Raw genomic sequence first — 27,249 nt, forward strand, 5'->3', positions numbered from 1 at the left:
ATTCTCATGTTTGTATTGTTTCAACTTCCAATTCTAGAAATAATAATGATGATCTACTTGCTAGGATTGAAGAATTGAACATTTCACTTACTAGCCTTAGAAATGATAATGAAAAATTGCTTGCTAAGGCTAAAGATTTTGATGTTTGCAATGCTACTATTTCCGACCTTAGAACTAAGAATGACATGTTACATGCTAAGGTTGTGGAATTAAAATCTTGCAAGCCCTCTACATCTATCGTTGATCATGTATCTATTTGTACTAGATGTAGAGATGTTGATATTAATGCTATTCATGATCACATGTCTTTAATTAAACAACAAAATGATCATATAGCAAAATTAGATGCTAAAATTGCCGAGCATAACTTAGAGAATGAAAAATTTAAATTTGCTAGAAGTATGCTCTATAGTGGGAGACGCCTTGGCATCAAGGATGGCATTGGCTTCCAAAGGGGAGACAATGTCAAACTTAATGCCCCTCCTAAAAGATTGTCTAATTTTGTTAAGGGCAAGGCTCCCATGCCTCAAGATAACGAGGGTTACATTTTGTACCCTGCCGGTTATCCCGAGAGCAAGATTAGGAGAATTCACTCTAGGAAGTCTCACTCTGTCCCAAATCATGCTTTTATGTATAAGGGTGAGACATCTAGTTCTAGGCAACCAACCCATGCTAAGTTGCCTAAGAAGAAAACTCCTAGTGCATCAAATGAACATAGCATTTCATTTAAGACTTTTGATGCATCTTATGTTTTGACTAACAAATCCGGCAAAGTAGTTGCCAAGTTTGTTGGGGCAAACACAAGGGATCAAAGACTTGTGTTTGGGTACCCAAAGTTCTTGTTTCTAATGCCAAAGGACCCAAAACCGTTTGGGTACCTAAAGTCAAGAACTAAACTTGTTTTGTAGGTTTATGCATTCGGGGGCTCAAGTTGGATCATCGATAGCGGGTGCACAAATCACATGACTGGGGAGAAGAAAATGTTCTCCTCCTACGAGAAAAATCAAGATCCCCAACGAGCAATCACATTTGGGGATGGAAACCAAGGTTTGGTCAAAGGATTGGGTAAAATTGCTATATCTCTTGACCATTCTATTTCCAATGTTTTTCTTGTAGATTCATTAGATTACAATTTGCTTTCTGTATCTCAATTATGCAAAATGGGTTACAACTGTCTTTTCACTGATGTAGGTGTCACTGTCTTTAGAAGAAGTGATGATTCAATAGCATTTAAGGGAGTGTTGGAGGGTCAGCTATACTTGGTAGATTTTGATAGAGCTGAACTCGACACTTGCTTAATTGCTAAGACTAAAATGGGTTGGCTCTGGCACCGCCGGCTAGCCCATGTTGGGATGAAGAATCTTCATAAGCTTCTAAAGGGAGAACACATTTTAGGACTAACAAATGTTCATTTTGAGAAAGACAGGGTTTGTAGCGCATGCCTAGCAGGAAAGCAAGTTGGTGCCCATCATCCACACAAGAACATCATGACGACCGATAGGCCGCTTGAGCTACTCCACATGGATCTATTCGGCCCGATTGCTTACATAAGCATCGGCGGGAGTAAGTATTGTCTTGTAATAGTGGATGATTATTCTCGCTTCACTTGGGTATTCTTTTTGCAGGAAAAATCTCAAACCCAAGAAACCTTAAAGGGATTCTTAAGACGGGCTCAAAATGAGTTCGGCTTAAGGATCAAGAAAATTAGAAGCGACAACGGAACGGAGTTCAAGAACTCTCAAATTGAAGGCTTCCTTGAGGAGGAGGGCATCAAGCATGAGTTCTCTTCTCCCTACACACCACAACAAAATGGTGTAGTGGAGAGAAAGAATCGAACTCTATTGGACATGGCAAGGACCATGCTTGATGAGTACAAGACTTCAGATCGGTTTTGGGCCGAGGCGGTCAACACCGCCTGCTACGCCATCAACCGGTTATATCTACACCGAATCCTCAAGAAGACATCTTATGAACTCTTAACCGGTAAAAAGCCCAATATTTCATATTTTAGAGTCTTTGGTAGCAAATGTTTTATTCTTGTTAAAAGAGGTAGAAAATCTAAATTTGCTCTTAAGACTGTAGAAGGCTTTTTACTAGGATATGATTCAAACACAAGGGCATATAGAGTCTTTAACAAGTCCACTGGACAAGTTGAAGTTTCTTGTGATGTTGTGTTTGATGAGACTAACGGCTCTCAAGTAGAGCAAGTTGATCTTGATGAGATAGGTAATGAAGAGGCTCCATGCATCGCACTAAGGAACATGTCCATTGGGGATGTGTGTCCTAAGGAATTCGAAGAGCCTCCAAATGCACAAGATCAACCATCCTCCTCCACGCAAGCATCTCCACCGACTCAAAATGAGGATGAAGCTCAAGTTGATGAAGTAGAAGATCAAGCAAATGAGTCACCTCAAGATGACGGCAATGATCAAGGGGGAGATGCAAATGATCAAGACAAGGAGGATGAAGGACAAAGGCCGCCACACCCAAGAGTCCACCAAGCAATCCAACGAGATCACCCCGTCGACACCATCCTCGGCGACATTCATAAGGGGGTAACTACTAGATCTCGTGTTGCACATTTTTGTGAGCATTACTCGTTTGTTTCCTCTATTGAGCCACACAGGGTAGAGGAAGCACTCCAAGATTCGGATTGGGTGGTGGCGATGCAAGAGGAGCTCAACAACTTCACTAGGAATGAGGTATGGTATTTAGTTCCACGTCCTAATCAAAATGTTGTAGGAACCAAATGGGTCTTCCGCAACAAGCAAGATGAGCATGGTGTGGTGACAAGGAACAAAGCTCGACTTGTGGCCAAAGGATACTCCCAAGTCGAAGGTTTGGATTTCGGTGAAACCTATGCACCTGTAGCTAGGCTTGAGTCAATTCGCATATTATTGGCCTATGCTACTTACCATGGCTTTAAGCTTTATCAAATGGATGTGAAAAGTGCCTTCCTCAATGGACCAATCAAGGAAGAGGTATATGTTGAGCAACCTCCCGGCTTTGAAGATAGTGAGTACCCTAACCATGTCTATAAACTCTCTAAGGCGCTTTATGGGCTCAAGCAAGCCCCAAGAGCATGGTATGAATGCCTTAGAGATTTCCTTATCGCTAATGGCTTCAAAGTCGGAAAGGCCGATCCTACTTTATTCACTAAAACTCTTGAAAATGACATGTTTGTATGCCAAATTTATGTTGATGATATTATATTTGGGTCTACTAACGAGTCTACATGTGAAGAATTTAGTAGGATCATGACACAAAAGTTCGAGATGTCTATGATGGGGGAGTTGAAGTACTTCTTGGGATTTCAAGTGAAGCAACTCCAAGAGGGCACCTTCATTAGCCAACCGAAGTATACTCAAGACATTTTAAGCAAGTTTGGAATGAAGGATGCCAAACCCATCAAGACACCCATGGGAACCAATGGGCATCTCGACCTCAACGAAGGAGGTAAATCCGTCGATCAAAAGGTATACCGGTCGATGATAGGTTCTTTACTCTATTTATGTGCATCTCGACCGGATATTATGCTTTCAGTATGCATGTGTGCAAGATTCCAAGCCGACCCTAAGGAAGCTCACCTTACGGCCGTAAAACGAATCTTGAGATATTTGGCTTACACTCCTAAGTTTGGGATTTGGTATCCAAGGGGATCCACATTTGATTTGATTGGTTATTCGGATGCCGATTGGGCGGGGTGTAAAATCAATAGGAAGAGCACATCGGGGACTTGCCAGTTCTTGGGAAGATCCTTGGTGTCTTGGGCTTCAAAGAAGCAAAATTCGGTCGCTCTTTCCACCGCCGAAGCCGAGTACATTGCCGCAGGCCATTGTTGCGCGCAATTGCTTTGGATGAGGCAAACCCTGCAGGACTACGGTTACAAATTAACCAAAGTCCCTTTGCTATGTGATAATGAGAGTGCAATCAAGATGGCAGATAATCCCGTCGAGCATAGCCGCACTAAACATATAGCCATTCGGTATCACTTTTTAAGGGATCACCAACAAAAGGGAGATATCGAGATTTCTTACATTAACACTAGAGATCAATTAGCCGATATCTTTACCAAGCCTCTCGATGAACAAATTTTTAACAAACTTAGGCATGAGCTCAATATTCTTGATTCGCGCAATTTCTTTTGCTAAATTGCACACATAGCTCATTTATATACCTTTGATCATGTCTCTTTCACATGCTATGACTAATGTGTTTTTCAAGTCTATTTCAAACCAAGTCATAGGTATATTGAAAGGGAATTGGAGTCTTCGGCAAAGACAAAGGCTTCCACTCCGTAACTCATCTTTCGCCGTCGCTCCGCGCCACTCTCCATCTTTGGGGGAGAGAGCAAAAGGACTTCGTCTTTGGTATAATCTTCACTCATTTACTTATGACCAAAGGGGGAGAGAGTAATAAAAGGGCTCTAATGATTCCGTTTTTGGCGATTCATGCCAAAGGGGGAGAAAGTATGAGCCCAAAGCAAAAGAACCGCACCACCACCTAATTTTAAAATTGGAGATTTTCAATTAGTAAATTTCAAATTGGTATCTTATTGTGTTCAAAAGGGGGAGAAAGTAGTATTTCAAAAATGATATATCAAAACCCTCTTGAACACTAAGAGGAGGATCTCATTTAGGGGGAGTTTTGTTTAGTCAAAGGAAAAGCATTTGAAACCGGGGGAGAAAATTTCAAATCTTGAAAATGCTTTGCAAAATCTTATTCATTTACCTTTGACTATTTGCAAAAGAACTTTGAAAAAGATTTACAAAAGAGTTTGCAAAAACAAAACATGTGGTGCAAGAGTGGTCCAAAATGTTAAAAATGAAGAAACAATCCATGCATATCTTGTAAGTATTTATATTGGCTCAATTCCAAGCAATCTTTGCACTTACATTATGCAAACTAGTTCAATTATGCACTTCTATATTTGCTTTGGTTTTTGTTGGCATCAATCACCAAAAAGGGGGAGATTGAAAGGGAATTAGGCTTACACCTAGTTCCTAAATAATTTTGGTGGTTGAATTGCCCAACACAAATAATCGGACTAACTAGTTTGCTCTAGTGTATAAGTTATACAGGTGCCAAAGTTTCACAACAAGCCAATTAAAAAGACCAATGTTGGGTTCAAAATAGAGAGCTAAAGGCATCCCGAAAGGCTCCCTGGTCTGGCGCACCGGACTGTCCGGTGCACACCGGACAGTGTCCGGTGCACCAGGGGACTTCGCACTGAACTCCTCAGCCTCGGGAATTTTCAGAGCCGGCACGCTATAATTCACCGGACTGTCCGGTGTACACCGGACAGTGTCCGGTGCTCCAAGAGGACGCGGCTCCGGAACTCGGCAACCTCGGGAATTCGCAACGGCTGCTCCGCTATAATTCACCGGACATGTCCGGTGTACACCGGACTGTCCGGTGTAACTGCGGGGCAAAGGCTATTTCGGCGCCAACGGCTACCTGCAGCGCATTAAATGCGCTCCAGCGCGCGTAGAAGTCAGGCACGCCCATACTGGCGCACCGGACACACTACAGTACATGTCCGGTGCGCCACCGGACATCGAGGCGGGCCCAGAAGACAGAGCTCCAACGGTCGAATCCCAACGGCTTTGGTGACGTGGCTGGCGCACCGGACATGTCCGGTGTACACCGGACTGTCCGGTGCACCATACGACAGTCAGCCCCACCAAACGGCTAGTTTGGTGGTTGGGGCTATAAATACCCCCACCCACCCACCATTCATTGCATCCAAGTTTTCCACTTCTCAACCACTTACAAGAGCTAGGCATTCAATTCTAGACACACCAAAGAGATCAAATCCTCTCTAATTCCACACAAGGCATTAGTGATTAGCGAGAGAGATTTGCCGTGTTCTTTTGAGCTCTTGCACTTGGATTGCTTCTTTTCTTTCTCACTTGTTCTTGTGATCAAAACTCCATTGTAAACAAGGCAAGAGGCACCAATTGTGTGGTGGCCCTTGCGGGGAAGTTTTTGTTCCCGGCTTTGATTTGAGAAGAGAAGCTCACTCGGTCGGAGGGACCGTTTGAGAGAGGGAAAGAGTTGAAAGAGACCCGGTCTTTGTGACCACCTCAACGGGGAGTAGGTTTGCAAGAACCGAACCTCGGTAAAACAAATCCTTGTGTCACACTCCTTATTTGCTTGAGATTTGTTTTGCACCCTCTCTCGCGGACTCGTTTTATTTCTAACGCTAACCCGGCTTGTAGTTGTGTTTATATTTGTAAATTTCAGTTTCGCCCTATTCACCCCCCCCTCTAGGCGACTATCAATAACGAAGTGGCATCTTAGAAGTGACGGACATCGCGTCGGAGCCGGATGTGGAGGGCGACGAAGAGTCGGTCTCGTAGTAGACCACTTTCTTCATCTTTTTCTTCTTGTCGCCACTCCGATGTGACTTGATGTGAGGAGGGGATCCCTCCTCGGCTTTGGTGTCGGACTCCCTTGATGGAGCCTTCCCGTGGCTTGTGGCCTTCTCGCCGGTTTCCATCTCCCTCTTGGCGGATCCTCCCGACATCACTTCGAGTTGTTAGACTCTAATGAACCACCAAGCTCTGATACCAATTAAAAGTCGCCTAGAGGGGGAGTGAATAGGCGGAATCTGAAAATTATAAACTTAAGCACACACTACAAGCCGGGGTTAGCGTTAGAATTAAATCCGAGTCCGAAAAGAGAGGGGAAAACAAATCAACCAAGAAATAAAGTGGATGAACACAGTGATTTGTTTTACCGAGGTTCGGTTCTAAAGAACCTAGTCCCCGTTGAGGTGGTCACAAAGACCGGGTCTCTTTCAACCCTTTCCCTCTCTCAAACGGTCACTTAGACCGAGTGAGCCTTTTCCTTAATCTTCCGGGTCACTTAGACCCCGCAAGGACCACCACACACTTAGGTGTCTCTTTCTTCGATTACAAATCACTTGAGAAAAGAAATAAGAAAGGAAGAAGGCAATCCAATAGACAAGAGCTCAAAAGAACAAAAAATCTCTCTCTCACAAGTCACTAAGTGCTTGAGTTGAATTTGGGACTTGGAGAGGCTTTGATCTTTTGAATTGTGTCTAGGAGTGAATGCTAGAGCTCTTGTATTGAATGTGATACTCAAAAATCTTGGATGCTTGGAGTGGTGGTGGTTGGGGGGTATTTATAGTCCTCAACCACCAAACAACCGTTGGAGCAGGCTGTTGTTGATGGGCGCACCGGACAGTCTGGTGCGCCAGCCACGTCACCCAACTGTTAGGGTTCTGGAGCTTGTGACCGTTGGAGGCTTTGTCCTCTAGTGGCACCAGACAGTCCGGTGCCGCACCGGACTGCTCCTGTTCATTGTCCGGTGCGCTCTGACTCTACGCTTAGACTCTGCCGCGCACTGTTGCGCACTGCAGCGTTGGCAGTGAGCCGTTGCAGTCGACCGTTGCGCTGGATAGCCGTTACTCCGCTGTCACATCGGACAGTCTGGTGGCACACCGGAAAGTCCGGTAAATTATAGCGGAGTGCGCCTGAAGAAACCCGAGAGTGGCTAGTTGAACTTTGTACGGTCCTGGTGCACCGGACACTGTCCGGTGGCACACCGGACAGTCCATTGCGCCAGACCAGAGCACACTCGATTTCTTTGCTCCTTTGAATTTGATCCCTAACTTTAATCTTTTATTGGTCTGTGTTGAACATTTATGCACCGGTAGAACATATAATCTAGAGCAAACTAGTTAGTCCAATATTTGTATTGGGCATTCAACCACCAAAATTAATACTGGGAAAAGGTTAACCCTATTTCCCTTTCACTTATCATGAACAATAATTAAACTAAAATAATGACAAAGCATGATCAAGATTCATATATAATATTAACCCTAAACCGGGTAGAGCATAACAAGACTACCCAATAATTTATTTGTATGCATGGAGTAGGGTAAACAAAACTAGGTAACCTATTAGGTCCTATCAATTTAACCTAAGTATTTCATGATGACTGACATAATCATGACTATTATTAGGTCAAAAAATGTGATCAAGGACACAATTTGCCTTTTACTTGCGAATCCAACTGCTCAGGTGCTTCCCCAAAGTTGGGCTTTAGATTCCTCGTGACCTCGCTTCTACTCATAGCAATACATGCAAATAAGCAAATAATGGATACAATATCATTACACCAAAACATGAGGACAAACTGTGTGATAATATTGTACGCATCACTACAAGATCGTAGGTTCGAGAATCACTAAAATCCGAGTTAAATCATAGGAGTTATGAATTCTTAAGATCTTAGATTTTTTACTCTAAAAATTGTTTTCTTGATTTATTTTAGGTATTTCAATCTTTACGAACTAGGTCTCATATTTAAATAGAATCTGGGGTCTAAATAGGGACCTAAATTGAATGATCCTGAACTTGCTCGGGATAGCGGGTTATTTTCTCGAAACCTCGAGCACTCTTATGGAAAACGTTCGGGCACAAAGCCACAAAGTGGTATTTGCTCTCCTCAGTCGTCTGATCTAGTACGAACGGTCCAAATTAAATCGCTACACTACGTGAAATGGTGTAAGACCTAAAATTAGTACAAAAAATTATATATCATAAAGTAATAAAATAAAGAAATAAGAATATCGAGGATAGTATTTCCAGAATTTCTAAAAAACCCTTGAGAATTTATTAAGATCCTTCCCATTTATAACCCATTTAATAATATTAAGTTAAGCAACCATTAAAAATGAAGAAAATGTATCCCTTGCTTTTCACTTTGGCTAAGGCATTTTATTGAAGACATAACTTGGATTTGACCTTAGAATTTTAAATGAAAACATAAAATAGAAATTGTGAAAAAGGAATTTTAATGAAGTCATTTGTTTCTCCCATGAATAAATAATAAGGAAAAGAATCAATAATAATATTAATAATATTGTGAACAGTAAAGTCTATATTAGGATTAATTTTGGCACTTAGAAAGTTGAAGTTCAAATTTGAATAAATTTGAATTTGGAATAGAGATTTGAAAATTTAAAAGAAATTGAAGTTAGAAGAGAAATTAAAAAAAGGGGAAATGGACAAACTGGACACTGGGCTGAATTCCCTCCCCCTTAGCCCATTCCTCTCACCGCGCGGCCCACGAAGATAAATGTGTCCACATGTGGGCCTGAGCCGTCGGTCGCTTCCCCCGCGCCTGTGTACTCCCTCTCTCGCTGACGTTGTGGGGCCCACTTCTCAGCTTCTGTGCACTCGCGCTAAGGTCACCGGGCCACCGACTTTTGGGTCCCATGTGTCTGATCCATCTCCCACCGCATGTCTGCCGCAACAGATTCCGAATCAAGCGCTAGAAACTCGGACTTGGGTGAGATTGTTGCGCCGCGGCTCACCTGGGACCTCCGCTCCTCCGCACAACCGGACGGCTCTAACACTGACGCATGGACCCCACCTTGTCAGCTTCAGCGTCCCCTTCGGATCCCAACAGAACCGCGGCAAATCCGCCGCCGTGGGCTCCACGCGATTCCAGCCAAACCCCCATTGCGGACTTGATTCTAGCTATAAATTACTCGGCCCCGCGACCCCCTCATCATCCTAGTAGGACGGTCGTCATAACTGTGAGGAGCGACGAGAGCAGAGAGAGGGAGGAAAAGGGAGGAGCCCGCCGCCATCGTCGACCAACGCGTACGCCGCCGCGGAAGTATTTCTGCTGGACCCCGTGGGCCTTCAGGACACGCCGGGCGCGTTCGTGACCTTGCCACGTGCGATTGGTGGTTGGGGCACCGTGAATTGCTCACCGGCGGGCCAGCCCTGCCACGAACTCGCCTCACGCCGCGAGTAGGGTGCTCGTCGCCTCGTATCCCGGTATTGAACTCTTTCGATCTGTCCGCTCTCGTCTCCTCTTCGTATTGCACCGATTGGGGGTCGCAATTTTGTAGCAGAGGGGGGATTAGCGTTGCTCCGGCGAGTTTCCGCCGCGATGGTGGGCGGCGCCGCCGTCCGCTCGACCGAAAGGTATGGGGCGTGCATCTAGCCGTTGGTCCGTCCATGAAGGGCCACGATTAGAGGATAGGGGGTATCGGTTCGGGACCGTTGTTGAGCCGTCGGATGGGGATCATCCGCGCCACGATTTCAGGTCCATGTTTTAAATCTATGCCGTCGATTCCAAATCGTGTGGCTCTTGATACGTACCGGTTCGGACTAATATCAGAATAGATCTGGGTCGTTCGTTTCTAATCGGACGCCTGAGAATCCGTGATACCCCTTCGGCCCTGGCTTTCTTTCTAAAGAGCCCCTCGGTTTTGTTATAATTAACCCGCCATCCACTGCGGGATTAGCCAGAGTCTAGGAACAATTTGCACGCGACACCCTGCGCTTCTCAGGAATTATGTGCCTGGTCCAGGATCTCTAGGAAATCAGAAATTAATAAAGAAAATGAATTTTTGGGTATAAAAATAAATCTAGGAACTTGCCTAATTCATATTAAATTCATTTTAACTCCAAATTGACCCGTTCTAGTTTCTATAATTTAGTATTAATATTGTTTATCACCTAGTACCTTTGTTTAACCATGAAACTTGAATTAAAATTGCTCAATTGAATTAATCTATTCTAGGTGCTAAATAATTTCAGAAATTCATAACTCAATATCCGTAACTCCGTTTTGATCCGTTCTAGTTGCATTAGTCTCACAATAATATTTATTATCATTTAGTAACTTTATTTTGTCATGAGATATAGGTTAAAATGTTGCACTTAATCTATTATATACTTAACCACGTGGATCTTCGGAAAACCATAACTTCATAACTGTAACCCCGAATTTAGCGATTCTCGAACCCATCATCTCTTAGCGGCGCGTAGATTATTATTACACAATCTATTCTTATGTATGGTGTGATGTTAATTTTGCCTATACACTGTTTGTTTGTATTGCTACGACTAGCGCGAGGTTACGAGTCACCTGAAGAGCAAGTGGTACCTGGAATCTCAAGTCCCAGGCAAGTTGTGCCCTTGACCACTTTTTACCCAATAATGTTCTTTAATATCATTTATTCATGCATAGGTTAATTTTGATGGGACCCAATAGGTTACCCTAGATTGTTTATTTCATTACCTTGTTTACCCCTGAATCACTTGGGTAGTTTGCTATTGCTTTACATGGATTTGGGATAATTATTTATCATATCTATGTTCCAGTTATTTTGTTATTCTATTTATGTTCATGTCAAGATCATTAATGTTAATTGGAACATAGTGCTTAACTTGAGAAACACGTGCCACCACAAGGGTTTATGGACGCCCTTGGCTGATTAATTAGGAAAGCTAGTGGAGGACTACCTTACCCGAAAGGGGCAAGGGCAGTAGGGGAGTGGTCAGTGTAGGGAGGTCCTTGGTTGATTTTGCTGCGATGGCGGTCAGGCAAGAACCCTGCATTGGAGCTTCCTATAAATTGTAGCGGGTTTTCTGAAGCTAGTGGAACTTTGTAAAGGCCTCGTAGTGTTACCCTGCCTCGCCTCCTCGGTAGAGGTGTATGGGAAGTCGCGATCCCTTGGCAGATGGGTAACATGACTTGTGGGTAAAGGGTACCACCTCTGCAGAGTGTAAAACTGGTATACTAGCCGAGCTCACGGCCATGAGCAGCTCAGGACTCTCTAATGATTAACTTATGGAACTAAATTCAATTTGTCATATGCATTGCATCGCAGGTGATGTTGTTACTTCTGTTCTACTATTTAATTGGGTTGGTATTTACTTATACTTAGTAATTGCTAATAAAATTTTGACCAACTTTAAAAGCAATGCTCAGCTTCAATCATCTCCGTTGGTAAGCCTTACACTTCACATGAGCTCCCATCTTTGGCGAGTTCATTCACATTATTCCCCACAACTTGTTGAGCGATGAACGTATGTGAGCTCACTCTTGCTGTCTCACACCCCCCCACAGGACAAGAACAGGTACCACAGGATGAGGCGCTTGGAGGATGCTGTGACGAGTTCGTGAGAGGTCTAGGCCGTCGTCTCCCAGTCAACTTTGGGTTGCTGGACCGTTGTCTCCTTATAATGTAATTATTTATTTTGCATAGAACTCCTGTTATATAGTAAAGATGCGACATTCGATCCTGTGCCATGATTCATCATATGTGTGAGACTTGGTCCCAGCACACCTGGTGATTATGTTCGCGCCCGGGTTTTGGACCCCTAAAATCCGGGTGTGACAGAAGTGGTATCAGAGGAATGTTGACTGTAGGACGAAACCTAGATAGAACTGGACAACCATTATCTACTTACCTCTGCTACTCTGATCCTTTCTAAACTTTTCTTAATCAATTCTCAACTATTTCCGCTTTAATCTGATTATTCTTATCTTTTCTTTTCTAAAGACAAAGGTGGATTTCACACTTTGAAATCTTGTACCTAAAGTGACTTTTAGGAATGAGAGACCTAATCTTAGGAACAAAAAAACAAAACTATTTTTTTTATCTATACACTTGAATGTTTGCTTTGATGATACTTGTCTGATTTGGATCTTTGATTGAGTGTGATGAGTTGTGGAGTAATGTCCACAATTACATCTGCATATACATATAAGCATAAATAGAATTCATAAGATAACTAAACAGCCTAGATTACTCTCCATTAAAGTGTATCTATTTTAATAGATCAATCTTATCTTGAAAGATTCTTTCCTATCTTAATAGATTCTCTTATCTTAAAAGATACTCTCCTATATTAATAGATCCATTTTATCTTAAAAAGATTCTCTTTTATTTTAAAAGATTCTCTCTTATATTAAAAGATTCTTTCTTACCTTAATAGATCCATCTTATCTCGAAAAAGATCATTCTTACCTTAATAGATCCATCTTATCTCGAAAAAAGATTCTACCCTTTTCTACTAGATCTAACTAATCTCAAAAGATTATGTCTTATTCGTAGAGACTTGTCTTGTTCTAACAAGCATACTTATCCCAACCACTTGGCTTATATCATAACCTTCTAACGAATATGATCTATTCCCACCTAACAACAAACAAACTTTTAACCTACATCTTGTAGTCTATCTCACCCATATATATCCCTCATCTTGACAGATTCTATCTTACCCTTGGATATTCACCTTATACGACTGGTTACCCCAATCTGGACATAAAACAAAGATTAAGCCCTACTACAGAATCTTCAGATTATAACCAGCTACTAGCTTATTCATTCCGCCTATTGAATAATTTCCTTTGCAAAACTATTACCATATGCTTCTAACTTTCATGGTCAATACTAGGAAAGGAAAGATTATCACACAACAGCAAACAGAAAAGAATCCTCCAAATCCTCCACCTGTTGAAATCGATCAAGTGGTTGCTGCCCAAAGACTGGTAATACAACAGTTAACAGACCTGGTGACCGAGATGCAAAATCAGATAAGACAAGAACGCGAGGAAATACGTCAGGTCCGCCAAGAAATAAGGCAAGCGCGGTTGGAGAGACAACAACAACAACAACCTCCACCATCACCACCAGCTCCACCAAGCTACGTAAACATATATATAAATTACTACTGTTTGTAAGATCTAGATGTTACTTTAGTTAGTAGATGATATGATATTATTTTAGAAGAAATAATAAGGTCTAGTCGACCCCATGACTTGCTAATGAAGTATGCATCATGCTGAGATTTTGTTTGCGTATATGTGTTGAGATAATATGAGTATACCCCTTTCCTTACAAATCTCGAGGACGAGATTCCTGTTAAGGGGGGTAGGATTTGTAAGACCTAAAATTAGTAGAAAAAAATTATATATCATAAAGTAATAAAATAAAGAAATAAGAATATCGAGGATAGTATTTCCAGAATTTCCAAAAAACCCTTGAGAATTTATTAAGATCCTTCCCATTTATAACCCATTTAATAATATTAAGTTAAGCAACCATTAAAAATGAAGAAAATGCATCCCTTGCTTTTCACTTTGGCTAAGGCATTTTATTGAATACATAACTTGGATTTGACCTTAGAATTTTAAATGAAAACATAAAATAGAAATTGAGAAAAAGGAATTTTAATGAAGTCATTTGTTTCTCCCATGAATAAATAATAAGGAAAAGAATCAATAATAATATTAATAATATTGTAAACAGTAAAGTCTATATTAGGATTAATTTTGGCACTTAGAAAGTTGAAGTTCAAATTTGAATAAATTTGAATTTGGAATAGAGATTTGAAAATTTAAAAGAAATTGAAGTTAGAAGAGAAATTAAAAAAAAGGGGAAATGGACAAACTGGACACTGGGCTGAATTCCCTCCCCCTTAGCCCATTCCTCTCACCGCGCGGCCCACGAAGATAAATGTGTCGACATGTGGGCCTGAGCCGTCGGTCGCTTCCCCCGCGCCTGCGTACTCCCTCTCTCGCTGACGTTGTGGGGCCCACTTCTCAGCTTCTGTGCACTCGCGCTCAGGTCACCGGGCCACCGACTTGTGGGTCCCATGTGTCTGATCCATCTCCCACCGCATGTCTGCCGCAACAGATTCCGAATCAAGCGCTAGAAACTCGGACTTGGGTGAGATTGTTGCGCCTGCGGCTCACCTGGGACCTCCGCTCCTCCACACAACCGGACGACTCTGACACCGACGCATGGACCCCACCTTGTCAGCTTCAGCGTCCCCTTCGGATCCCAACAGAACCGCGGCAAGTCCGCCGCCGTGGGCTCCACGCGATTCCGGCCAAACCCCCATCGCGGACTTGATTCTAGCTATAAATTACTCGGCCCCGTGACCCCCTCATCATCCTAGTAGGACGGTCGTCATAACTGTGAGGAGCGACGAGAGCAGAGAGAGGGAGGAAAAGGGAGGAGCCCGCCGCCATCGTCGACCAACGCGTACGCCGCCGCAGAAGTATTTCTGCTGGACCCCGTGGGCCTTCAGGACACGCCGGGCGCGTTCATGACCTCGCCACGTGCGATTGGTGGTTGGGGCACCGTGAATTGCTCACCGGCGGGCCAGCCCTGCCACGAACTCGCCTCACGCCGCGAGTAGGGTGCTCGTCGCCTCGTATCCCGGTATTGAACTCTTTCGATCTGTCCGCTCTCGTCTCCTCTTCGTATTGCACCGATCGGGGGTCGCAATTTTGTAGCAGAGGGGGGGGATTAGCGTTGCTCCGGCGAGTTTCCGCCGCGATGGTGGGCGACGCCGCCGTCCGCTCGATCGAAAGGTAGGGGGAGTGCATCTAGCCGTTGGTCCGTCCATGAAGGGCCACGATTAGAGGATGGGGGGTATCGGTTCGGGACCGTTGTTGAGCCGTCGGATGGGGATCGTCCGCGCCACGATTTCAGGTCCATGTTTTAAATCTATGCCGTCGATTCCAAATCGTGTGGTTGTTGATACGTACCGGTTCGGACTAATATCAAAACAGATCTGGGTCGTTCGTTTCTAATCGGACGCCTGAGAATCTGTGATACCCCTTCGGCCCTGGCTTTCTTTCTAAAGAGCCCCTCGGTTTTGTTATAATTAACCCGCCATCCACTGCGGGATTAGCCAGAGTCTAGGAACAATTTGCACGCGACACCCTGCGCTTCTCAGGAATTATGTGCCTGGTCCAGGATCTCTAGGAAATCAGAAATTAATAAATAAAATTAATTTTTGGGTATAAAAATAAATCTAGGAACTTGCCTAATTCATATTAAATTCATTTTAACTCCAAATTGACCCGTTCTAGTTTCTATAATTTAGTATTAATATTGTTTATCACCTAGTACCTTTGTTTAACCATGAAACTTGAATTAAAATTGCTCAATTGAATTAATCTATTCTAGGTGCTAAATAATTTCAGAAATTCATAGCTCAATATCCGTAACTCCGTTTTGATCCGTTCTAGTTGCATTAGTCTCACAATAATATTTATTATCATTTAGTAACTTTATTTTGTCATGAGATATAGGTTAAAATGTTGCACTTAATCTATTATATACTTAACCACGTGGACCTTCGGAAAACCATAACTTCATAACTGTAACCCCGAATTTAGCGATTCTCGAACCCATCATCTCTTAGCGGCGCGTAGATTATTATTACACAATCTATTCTTATGTATGGTGTGATGTTAATTTTGCCTATACACTGTTTGTTTGTATTGCTACGACTAGCGTGAGGTTACGAGTCACCTGAAGAGCAAGTGGTACCTGGAATCTCAAGTCCCAGGCAAGTTGTGCCCTTGACCACTTTTTACCCAATAATGTTCTTTAATATCATTTATTCATGCATAGGTTAATTTTGATGGGACCCAATAGGTTACCCTAGATTGTTTATCTCATTACCTTGTTTACCCCTGAATCACTTGGGTAGTTTGCTATTGCTTTACATGGATTTGGGATAATTATTTATCATATCTATGTTCCAGTTATTTTGTTATTCTATTTATGTTCATGTCAAGATCATTAATGTTAATTGGAACATAGAGCTTAACTTGAGAAACACGTGCCACCACAAGGGTTTATGGACGCCCTTGGCTGATTAATTAGGAAAGCTAGTGGAGGACTACCTTACCCGAAAGGGGCAAGGGCAGTAGGGGAGTGGTCAGTGTAGGGAGGTCCTTGGTTGATTTTGCTGCGATGGCGGTTAGGCAAGAACCCTGCATTGGAGCTTCCTATAAATTGTAGCGGGTTTTCTGAAGCTAGTGGAACTTTGTAAAGGCCTCGTAGTGTTACCCTGCCTCGCCTCCTCGGTAGAGGTGTATGGGAAGTCTCGATCCCTTGGCAGATGGGTAACATGACTTGTGGGTAAAGGGTACCACCTCTGCAGAGTGTAAAACTGGTATACTAGCCGAGCTCACGGTCATGAGCAGCTCAGGACTCTCTGATGATTAACTTATGGAACTAAATTCAATTTGTCATATGCATTGCATCGCAGGTGATGTTGTTACTTCTGTTCTACTATTTAATTGGGTTGGTATTTACTTATACTTAGTAATTGCTAATAAAATTTTGACCAACTTTAAAAGTAATGCTCAGCTTCAACCATCTCTGTTGGTAAGCCTTACACTTCACGTGAGCTCCCATATTTGGCGAGTTCATTCATATTATTCCCCACAACTTGTTGAGCGATGAACGTATGTGAGCTCACTCTTGCTGTCTCACACCCCCCCACAGGTCAAGAACAGGTACCACAGGATGAGGCGCTTGGAGGATGCTGTGACGAGTTCGTGAGAGGTCTAGGCCGTCGTCTCCCAGTCAACTTTGGGTTGCTAGACCGTTGTCTCCTTATAATGTAATTATTTATTTTGCATAGAACTCCTGTTATATAGTAAAGATGTGACATTCGATCCTGTGCCATGATTCATCATATGTGTGAGACTTGGTCCCAGCACACCTGGTGATTATGTTCGCGCCCGGGTTTTGGACCCCTAAAATCCGGGTGTGACAAATGGTACCTAATATTGGCCCTTGGATCTGAGATCCACAACCCAAGGCCTTACACACCTTGATTGAACGGGTGCCCTCAATTCCAAGATCTGCGGCTTGGATTTAAAACACGAAGGGGTAAGTGACCGATCTAATCTCAAGCGTCCATCTTATAACAGACGGACACCATGACGTTGTAAGAAATATGCCCTAGAGATAATCATATTTCTTTGTATCTATTATATATATATATTGCTTAATTGAATATCCATGAAATGCACCTTGTATTACTTAGCAATTATGAGAATTGTTTGTGAGATTCTTTACTTGTATGGTTATTCTAAATGATGTCCCTAGTCAGAGTCGATGACTAGCACATGTATTTATTGATGACTACATTTCACAAGTCGTGGACATGGAGATGTTAAACTAATAATGTGGATGCATGTATGACACGAGGGCATGAGGCTGGACCGACCCAACGTGAGATATTGTAATATAGTTCTCTTTTTGCAACATGTATATTGTATCCTTAGACCTGAGATTGTAGCATATTCTCAAGATGTGAATTGACTTACTTAGGGACTGTCAAACGCAACTCCGTAAACGAGTAGTTATAAAGGTAGTTTAGGGTTTGTTAGGAAGCATGTTGTGAGGCATGGTCAGTCAAGATGGAATTTGTCCCTCTCTTCTTGAGAGATATATCTCTGGGCGCCTCGAGTGTCAAAAATAAAACACTCGGCAAAGAATCTTTGTCGAGTGTTTTTTACCGAGGGTTTTTTGCATGGCACTCGGTAAAGAGCTTCTTTGCTGAGTGCCCGAAAAAAACACTTGGCAAAACATTTGGCACTCGACAAAGAGCCGGATTCTGGTAGTGGTAGTAGATGTCGAAACCTGGTCTGATTGAACAAGTATGACCTCTCAATTCATATTTGCAAATATGGCTTTAAGATAGACTATCTGGTGTGGCGCAAGCATGGACACTACCGGAAACAACTTCTTTGCCGAGTGTCTGAAGCACTCGACAAAGCCTAGAAAACACTCGGCAAAGAAGGCTCGGTGAACTGTACATCGGCAACGACTTCTTTGCCGAGTACTTTTTATCGAGCACTCGGCAACACTCGGTACTTGGCAAAGAAATGTCGTCGTCACGATGCTAGGTGACGGCGACGGAACCTATGCCAAGTATTCGTCGAGTGACACTCGGCAAAAGGCTCACTCTTTGCTGAGTGTCCATTGTACTGACACTCAGCAAAGAAGCTCCTCGTGGGCCCCTTTACTAGTTCCTTTACCAAGCGTATTAGGTGGCACTCGACAAAGGGATCACCAGCAGGCCCCTTTATTAGTTCCTTTACCGAGTGCACTAGGAGGCACTCAACAAAGCTTGCTTCTTTGTCGAGTGTCAAGGCCATAGCACTCGGTAAAAAAGCTTTACTGGTGCCCAGGTGTGCCTTCTTTATCGAGTGCTATGACCTTAACATTCGGCAAAGTACGTCTTTACCGAGTGTTACACTCGGCAAAGTGGCCAGAATACCCCTTTTTATTTGTTTTTGTTATTCTATCCAAACAAACAAAAGATATATCACATAATCATCACATATACATCACAGATATCATATAATCATCACATGCATCAAACATAGGACATAGCTCAAAAAGACCACATGTTTTTTTCACATACATCACAAAGTCATAAGTACCACAAAATAGTTCACAACACTAACAAGTGCTGAAATAAATAAGTCCACAAACATCCAATATATGCCATAAACATGTCTCACAACTAAGTTTAGAAGAACATCAGCGAGGTGGGCGGCTGAACTGGTGCGGCGATGGGCTGGGTGATCCATGAGGGTTGTTAGATGCCGCCCCAGATTGTCCCTGCATAGAGAAGAGATTGCATGTGTTATACCAGATGAATATATATCATGTAGGACTAGAATTTTGATACTCATAGGAGTATGGAACTGAGCAGGGTCAACTGTAGGGAACAACGGAGGTGGTGGAGCAAAACCATGTGCGGCGCCAAGGCTTTGCATATACTGGAACATCTCCGCCATCCTCTGCTGACCTACCAAGCGGGCCTCCCGCTCCGCCATCATCCTCGCCTCCATCTCCTGTTGTTCCCTCCTCTCTTCTTCTAGCCGGGCTTATAATATTTCACCCTAATGTTATAATAACTCAAAGAGAAGGTATACAACTCAAGGAATGACGAGTTACAGAAGCACTAACCTAGAGTTGTTATATTCGATGATGTGAGTTGTCCTGCCGAGGTTGTATGGTTGGGCTCGAGCTCGTGGTCCTTGCTCGCACCTGAGACAGTGGGAGTGCACGACGAGTCGATTGCCCCATCGACAATCCAGTACTGCCCATGCCTCTTTCCTCCTTCGACCCTCATGAGGACATCTTCGTCGATGTCCTTGGTCCTTGGATCATAATCTGGCCCATGGACCTCATGTGCCATGGCAGTGTACTAACTTAGGCGGCTATAGACGTCAGGGTTGCTATACACCTCGGGCCCGTCATCTGGGTAGTAGGTGACGTCGGACGTTGCCTTGCCCTTGTGGGCCATAGCATACGCCGAGAAGATGGAGCAAGGCTGGCCACCATGTGACGCTGACTGCAAGAAAACCAACGAGATTGTTAGAAATCATGTCTAATCCAGTGTTATATACCTAAATAAAAAAGATGCGCTCGCGCGCACCTGAGATTTCGACCATTGGTAATAACCGAGCGAAAGTGGACCACACTCAATGCGTGACGACCATTGCAGGTAGGGGCTATCCCTAAATTGATAAACCCCCAAGCGATTCACATGAATTGCTCGAGGGCTTGGGAGCTACATCTACCGCCAGGCGAAGCGACCGACTAGGTCCACGCTGAGCAAGTCCGCGAGGCAGGGCGATCACCCAAGGTTATACTAAGTAAGACCGCAAGGCGAAGCGACCGACTAGGTCCCCGCCGAGCAAGTCTGTGAGGTGGAGCGACTGACCAGGTCCCTACCAAGCAAGCCTGTGGGGCAAGGCGACCACCCAGTTCCATGCCGAGAAAGTCTACAAGGCGGAGCGATAGACCAGGTCCGTGTAAATCAAGTCCGTGAGATAGAGCAGCCGACCAGGCCCCTGCCGAGCAAGTCCGTGAGGTAGGACGACCACCTAGGTCCATGCAAAGAAAGTGAGCAAGGCAGAAACCCAAGTAAAATGTCACGAAGTACAGTCCGACGAAGATAAGATATGACATCCAGGTCGTGGCCTGCCACACGAACGGTAGGCCAAGGGCACGCCAAGTGGTCGTTATCGACATGATCACACCTCCCTAAGTACGACCCTAGATGCTCTCCCACTGGCTTGAGAGGCCAAACAACCATGTTCATAAAGGACCTCAGCATCGGAGCTTCTACATTGACCTAAATACTGGGTAGTACGCAGCAGATACACCATATCAGGTGTACGCCTACGCATGCCAATGAGTGTCACAGTCTCGTGACGGCGGGCAATACCACACGATGCAAGGCTGCTCCATATGATTGACGTGTGGTACCCTCCGCGCACTACCACGAGGATGTTTGCGGGAGACTAGCTACAGGGACTCGTATGACGAGCGAACGGGACAATACGCCATCATGGAAGTACGGATATGCACGACTCTATGAATGGCGTCAGAGGAACTATGCCATCCATGGGCCACCGGCCGAGCTTCCTCCAGTAGAATACAAGTCCCCATTGTAAAGTCTGGCCCTTGAACTATAAAAGTGAAGGACCCCCTCTTTCTTGACACACGAGCACACCAGTTGTAACACGCCCTCAACAATACTATGATAAGCACTACACTGGACTAGGGCGCAAGCATGAACCAGTATACCCCACCGTCTCAAATCCATCGCTTGAGCCCTAGCGGCTCACCATTCGGAGTGAGTTCGCGCTAACTTCCCCTCCAAACACAAATCTTAATGCCACCTGGTTTCTAAAACCACGACAATAGACATCTCAAATTCATGATCTATCATTTTTCCAAACTCTTCATAAAATTCTTGATTTGTTGAACCAAAAAATATATCATCCACATAAACTTGGCATACAAACAAATCACTTGAAATTCCTTTGGTGAATATCATAGTACCGACCTTGCCTATTTTGAACTCTTTTGAGAGTAAGAAATCTCTTAATGTCTCATACCATGATCTAAGTGCTTATTTCAATCCATACAATACTTTCTTAAGCTTGTACACAAAGTTAGGTTCTTACAATCTTCAAAATAGGGTGGTCGTTCAAAAAATACTAGGTCACTGATATATCCATTAAGAGATATACTCTTTATGTCCATTTGATATAACTTGATGTCATGAGCACATGCATATGCCAATAATATTCTTATTGCTTCCAATCTTGTTACCAGTGCATATGTTTCTCCAAAGTCAAGGCCTTCAACTTGAGTATAACCTTGAGCCAATAGCCTTGATTTTTTCTTACTATAATACCATCTTCACTTAGTTTGTTCTTGAAGACCCACTTAGTGCAAATAACATTATTCTTCTTGGCCTCTCAACTAATTCCCAAACTTTATTTTTAGCAAATTGTCAAGCTCTTCATGCATGGACTAACTTAATAAATATTCAAAATGCTTCTCAAATCTTAGTTGGCTCAATGGTTGACTGTTGTAGCGAGGACATAACGACCCCTCGATCACTTCCCTTGCATACTAACCTGCTACCGAAGTGTCAGGCGTAGGGACACTCAACAAGGAAGAAACGAAGGCCCGGTGATGGATCTTGAAGGCCATGGGATCCACCCCTTCGCCCCGACAGCAAGGTCAACCAGGTGTACTCACCTACAAATGGGTCGGCCTTCGAATACCACACGAAGGCCTAACGAAGTCAAAGGTGGTCGACTTCGTCTTGTCGGCAAGAGTGACAGGTCCACATCTCCATAGGCAAGGAGAGGAGGCATGCGTCAGGTCCCGCACCGTACGACCATAAAGGGACCACACTCAATTGCTCTAGGCCCACCTGTCAGCGATAGGGAGGGTACCAATTCTGGTGTAACATGGAAACTTATACTTGTAGTCATGTAATTACCCCGTTGTACAGTACATATCTAGAATATAGTTGGTAGTTGGAGGTATAACTGTACTTAGGACCACCAACCCCTGGCTACCCCTATAAATACCCCGTCCTATAGCCGGACAGGACACGCTAGACAATACAATTGCACTCTCATCTCACTATTTTGTTGTGCCACCATTCACATCGCTCCCGAGTGTTTTGGGTCAACGATTTTCCATCCAACAATGATAGAATTTAATAATGCTCACAAAATACGCTAATCTTGATCTTGTTTGAATACCACTTCTCAAATCTCCAACTATTTGGTTCAAAGGATGTTCTCTTGTAATTATTATCGAGTTCAACTACTCGATTTTGAGCACTTGTTTTTAGTCCATCACTTGGTTGATCTTGATCATGCATATGAGGGTTACTTTTGACAGGACATTGCTTCCTTAGATACATTGCAAGGTCTAATTACAAGAGCATGAACATGTCAATTGAATTTCTAGGTGTGTTCTTTTCTAGTCATTTTTTCTAACCTTTCGATTGGTGGGTCACATGTTTTATTGATTAGGAAACTTGGAGTGGACCAAGAAGGACTTAGAAAATGGTGAAGAGTTCAAGAGGATCAACTATGATGATGTCTATATCACATGGGAGTCCAAGCCCAACTCAATTTTGACTCAACTTCGGACTCAAGTGATCTCACTTCAAAATTCCTTGAAAATAAATGGGAATCATCGACCAAGTTAGCATCCAGAATCTGACCCGAGGTTGCATCAACCATCTTTTGGCATATTAGGTCATGTATCATGTTGGAGTCCATTAAGTAGTTGCTACCCTTGATACCCTTATTATTCAGTAGCTGCTACCATATTAAGTTTTAGCTTAGATTCAATATACCAAGAAAATTATCGTCAATCATCAGTTTGTTGAACCCTACCTTCGTAATCAATATAGTTGATTGTAACTTTTATATTTTTTCTTATGTTTTCGATTGCACTGGCAGAAACAAGCCTTCTTGGCGATGTCATCCATGTGGCACGAACCATAACCAATGGGACGATGGCGTAGTGATTGTGAGGAGAAGTTCGCCCATAGCCTTGGATCATCAATGTGGACTTACTTTTCAAAAAAAAATTGGGACTAATCCTTCTATCAATTGGTATCAGATATCAAATTGTACATGAAGTATTTTAGAGTTTATTATGACAAAATAATTGTTATAAAATCAATTGAAACAAAATAAAAATTATCTTATTGCTTTTTAATCTTAATTTAATGTAGCATATCTTAGGCCCCGTTTCAATCACACTGGATAAACTTTAGCAGTTTTTTAGCTACTTTTAGCCATTTATTGATCTAAACAGGAGAGCTAATGGTGGTGCGATAAAATTTAGCACATATTATCTCATAAGCTGCTCAAGGGGTGCTAAAAAGAGCTAAACGTGGGGCCAGGGAACCCTATTTTCCACCCCATACCCTCCAACCCCATTCTCTCTCTCCGCATTAGGGGCATGGGTGTCTTTTTATTCCAATGTGCTAAACTTTATTAGAGTAGTCCAAACACCCAAATGAGCTAAACTTTAGGACTTCAATTTAGGGGGTGTTTGGTTTCTAGGGACTAATGTTTAGTCCCTTCATTTTGTTCCATTTTATATATAAATTGACAAATATAGAAACTAAAATAAAGTTTTAGTTTCTATATTTAATAATTTTGTAACTAAAGTGGAATAAAATGTAAGGACTAAAAATTAGTCCCTAGAAATCAAACACCCCCTTATATGGATAAAGTTTAGCAAGAAGCTAAAGTTTATTTTATAAGATTGAAATAGGACCTTAGTGCATGTAACCAAATAAGCACTTGCTCGGCCTAGTTATCTAGATTCAGTAAACAAAATGAGGATAACTTCCGGCCAATGTCATCCTAAATATTAAACAGTAGACAATCGATTACCATTTTATTTAGTAAAAAGTCATTTTAGCTTGTTTAGTACTCCCTCTATTCTAGTTTATAGACGCAACTACTTTTTTTTTCTTATCTCATAATACAATGTTCTTTATAAACATACGTACAACAATATAGTAGTATAGAAGGAATTAAATATATTTCTTGGAGTTGGATACATTTTATATGTTGACTAAGACATTTGTCTCTGTTCCGTTGAGCCCGTTCAGACTATTTTTATACTTGAGTCTACCCACCTAGAACCTAGTTCCTAGATGCAAGCTAGGCTTCTCGTAGCCTTTCACCACACAAATAGACGGGTCAAAACAAAAGAATGTATACACAATGTATTATTATTTTTGTGGCTTCAGCGTAAACATCAATCCAATTCTTTTCCAGTGGTCAACACACAAGCACAAATGGCAAAACCCAATCCTTGTTTGGAGCAACACCCTATAGTTGGAAGTCCAAAGCTTCTAAAATGAAGGAAAGTAATGAGAGAGAGAGAAAAAACAAATGGTCAAAGCCACTGCACATTGTGGATAAAACCTCAGGCCCTGAGGTACATTGTGGGTAGCAGAATGGGGTGAGCATTAGGTTTTTTTTTTGAAATTTTAGAAGGCCTAATACTCCCGTGTGGACTGACGACATCTGGAAATCTGTGTAAACAAAAGCTGATACCAGATTAGGATGAGTCCTGAAATAAAAATGTGACGTAGTTAGTACGGTAAACGAAGTCTGGTACCATAAGATAAATGACCACAGAGGATAAAATTTGCAGAGACAGAGAGGGGACCAACTTCTCACCTTGTCAGTCTTCACCGCCTGCAAACGCATCAAGAACTCCACAAAAGCTCCACCACGGTGCTGGGGACCTCCGAACGAGCGGCAACCTGCGTGGGCGTGGGCGTGGCGCCCCCTTCCAAATTCAGTTGAAAGTTGAAACATGAGCCCGCGAAAAGCTCTGCTACAATACACCTAGTTCGCACAAAAAATTTTTTTGGCTAGAAGTACATGTCGTTCTGCACTAACCATGGAGACATGATTGTCTCTGTCCTCATCCCCGTCTTGTGCCGTTTCAAGGACTGAAGTCCTCCCCTCTCCGTGAACGTTTCCTTCATCCGCAGAGCCAGCAAGTTCTTCTGCTGTTCGCCAATGGTTGTCGGCAAAATCGCAGACAGCAGACGCAGACGTTGACGCCTCCGCTCGCTTGTTCGGGAAAAGGCCTTCTTGGAGTTCAGTATCTTCATCGCTGTTTGTTTGATGGAACGGAGCGTTTGAAGCCGCTTCGTTTTCAGATATATTTTCACGTACGGAATCATGAGATTCGTCTGAAACACCAACGACCTGCTTTCTGTATCCTTCACTGGAGGCTGCTTCAGGTTCAGCCTGCTTGTTGTTATGCTCAGTAACCGAAGTTTGTGTTTCTTGCCATTCGTCGGTGACATTTCCAGGAACAGTGTCAGCTGATAGTTCTGCTAGGCTCTGTTCTTGTTTGATCTCACTCTCATACTCATCTTCAAGGCCATGAAGGGTTGAATCAGCGGAATACGTTGCCTCCGGAATCACAAAATCAGCCCCAGCACCGTGAACTGGTATTTTTTCTGCTGCAGTATCATGCCTGTCAACGAATTTCCAGATCTCTGTTGAACTCAAATCTGAGACTTCCTTCGTATCTGCAGCAATTACTTCACCAACTGACAGCGCGTCAAGTAATTTGGTTGCGTTACTGAGTGAGATGCTGAACTGCCTGGTGTTGATAACCTCTTCAAGAAAACAATCTATTGGAATGTCCATTAGCAGCAGCTGGTGCTCCTCCTCCTCCGAAGAACCATCCAGCTCGGCAAATGCTTTAGCTTTACACGGCTCAAACACCATCACTTCCTTGACAATCTTCTCATCACTGGCTCGCTCGTCATCGCTGAAACAGATTCCTGTTGAAACCATGGTTGATACGTACCGACGTTCCTCAGAGATTCCATCTCCAGCCTCTCCTATCTCCGTCTTCCCTTCACCAGCACAAACTCCTGAGACGCCAGAACGACCAGCAGCATGCTCCGTGTCCGTCACAGGCATCACAGGTCTCTCCTCCCGTTCGTCTTCTCCGGCGAATCCACTGGCGTCGCCGGCGCGGTCCACGCTACGGCTCCACAGCGACGACGACGCAAGGTAGACCAGGGTGAGCCAGCCGAAGCACACGAGAAAGGCAAGCGCCGCCAAGAAAATCACCGGAAGGATCAGCAGGTACCGTACGGGGGCAACAGCAGGAGGCGAGGATGCCCACACTGCCTGGCGAGGGATGTGGTACTGGTAGTGGACGTGGAAATGGCGGCAGCCTGCCCCTGCCCCTGCCCCTCCTCCGTCCCCCCTGCGCGCCGCTCGGCACGACCGTCTCCTCCTACCACCGCTGCCACTGCCCAAGCTCAAAGCCACGGCGGCCATGGGGCTTGAAGCAGATGGGGAAGAAGGTTGTGTTGTATGGTTGGCCTGTCCTGCTGCTGAGGCTGTGCGCAACGGCAGCCCCTACGCTGCCCCCTCCCCTTGCATGGCGCGTGCAGGGGGCGCTCCACGCGCGCAGCGGTGCCCCTGCACTGCCCCCTAGCCCGCCGTCCTCCTCTCTCTCCCCCTCAATCTGGCGTGTCACTGTTCATCACCCTAAACACTGTGCTGTGGGTCCACGAGTAATTGTTAGTAGATAAAAAATTGATAGTTGGTATAGAAAATGATATTTTATAGGGGTAGTGGGGTATAGGGGGAGTATTTAGGGGGAACCGCTGCGGGAGATGAAAAAATAGGGGGAAAAATATGGGGGAAAAGTGATATAGGGGGAAAAATTTAGAGGTAACGGTTGCGGATAGTCTGATTGCTTGCTTTCGTGCGACGCCAAAGCGGGAGAATTGAACTCGG

General features: G+C 43.7%; 1 protein-coding gene across 4 annotated transcripts; it reads right to left on the reverse strand.

Moving 5' to 3' along the window:
• Nucleotides 1-24,708: 24,708 nt before the first annotated feature.
• On the reverse strand, nt 24,709-26,887 carry LOC100382875 (uncharacterized). Of its 4 annotated transcripts, none has more exons than XM_008657018.3 (3): nt 25,375-26,887; nt 25,150-25,261; nt 24,709-25,001 (listed from the first exon to the last, which is right to left on the reverse strand). In XM_008657018.3, exons 1-2 carry the CDS (start codon nt 26,782-26,784, stop codon nt 25,154-25,156), a joined length of 1,518 nt encoding a protein of 505 aa, XP_008655240.1. In that variant the 5' UTR covers nt 26,785-26,887; the 3' UTR covers nt 24,709-25,001; nt 25,150-25,153. The 4 variants fall into 4 exon arrangements, with proteins under 4 accessions (XP_008655240.1, XP_008655239.1, XP_008655241.1 ...); XM_008657017.3 differs by having other exon boundaries at nt 24,709-25,039; XM_008657019.4 differs by having other exon boundaries at nt 24,709-25,039; nt 25,150-25,235; nt 25,375-26,886.
• Nucleotides 26,888-27,249: the final 362 nt, after the last annotated feature.

This window comes from Zea mays, chromosome 8 (genome assembly GCF_902167145.1).
Source record: "Zea mays cultivar B73 chromosome 8, Zm-B73-REFERENCE-NAM-5.0, whole genome shotgun sequence".
NCBI classification, from domain to species: Eukaryota; Viridiplantae; Streptophyta; class Magnoliopsida; order Poales; family Poaceae; genus Zea; species Zea mays.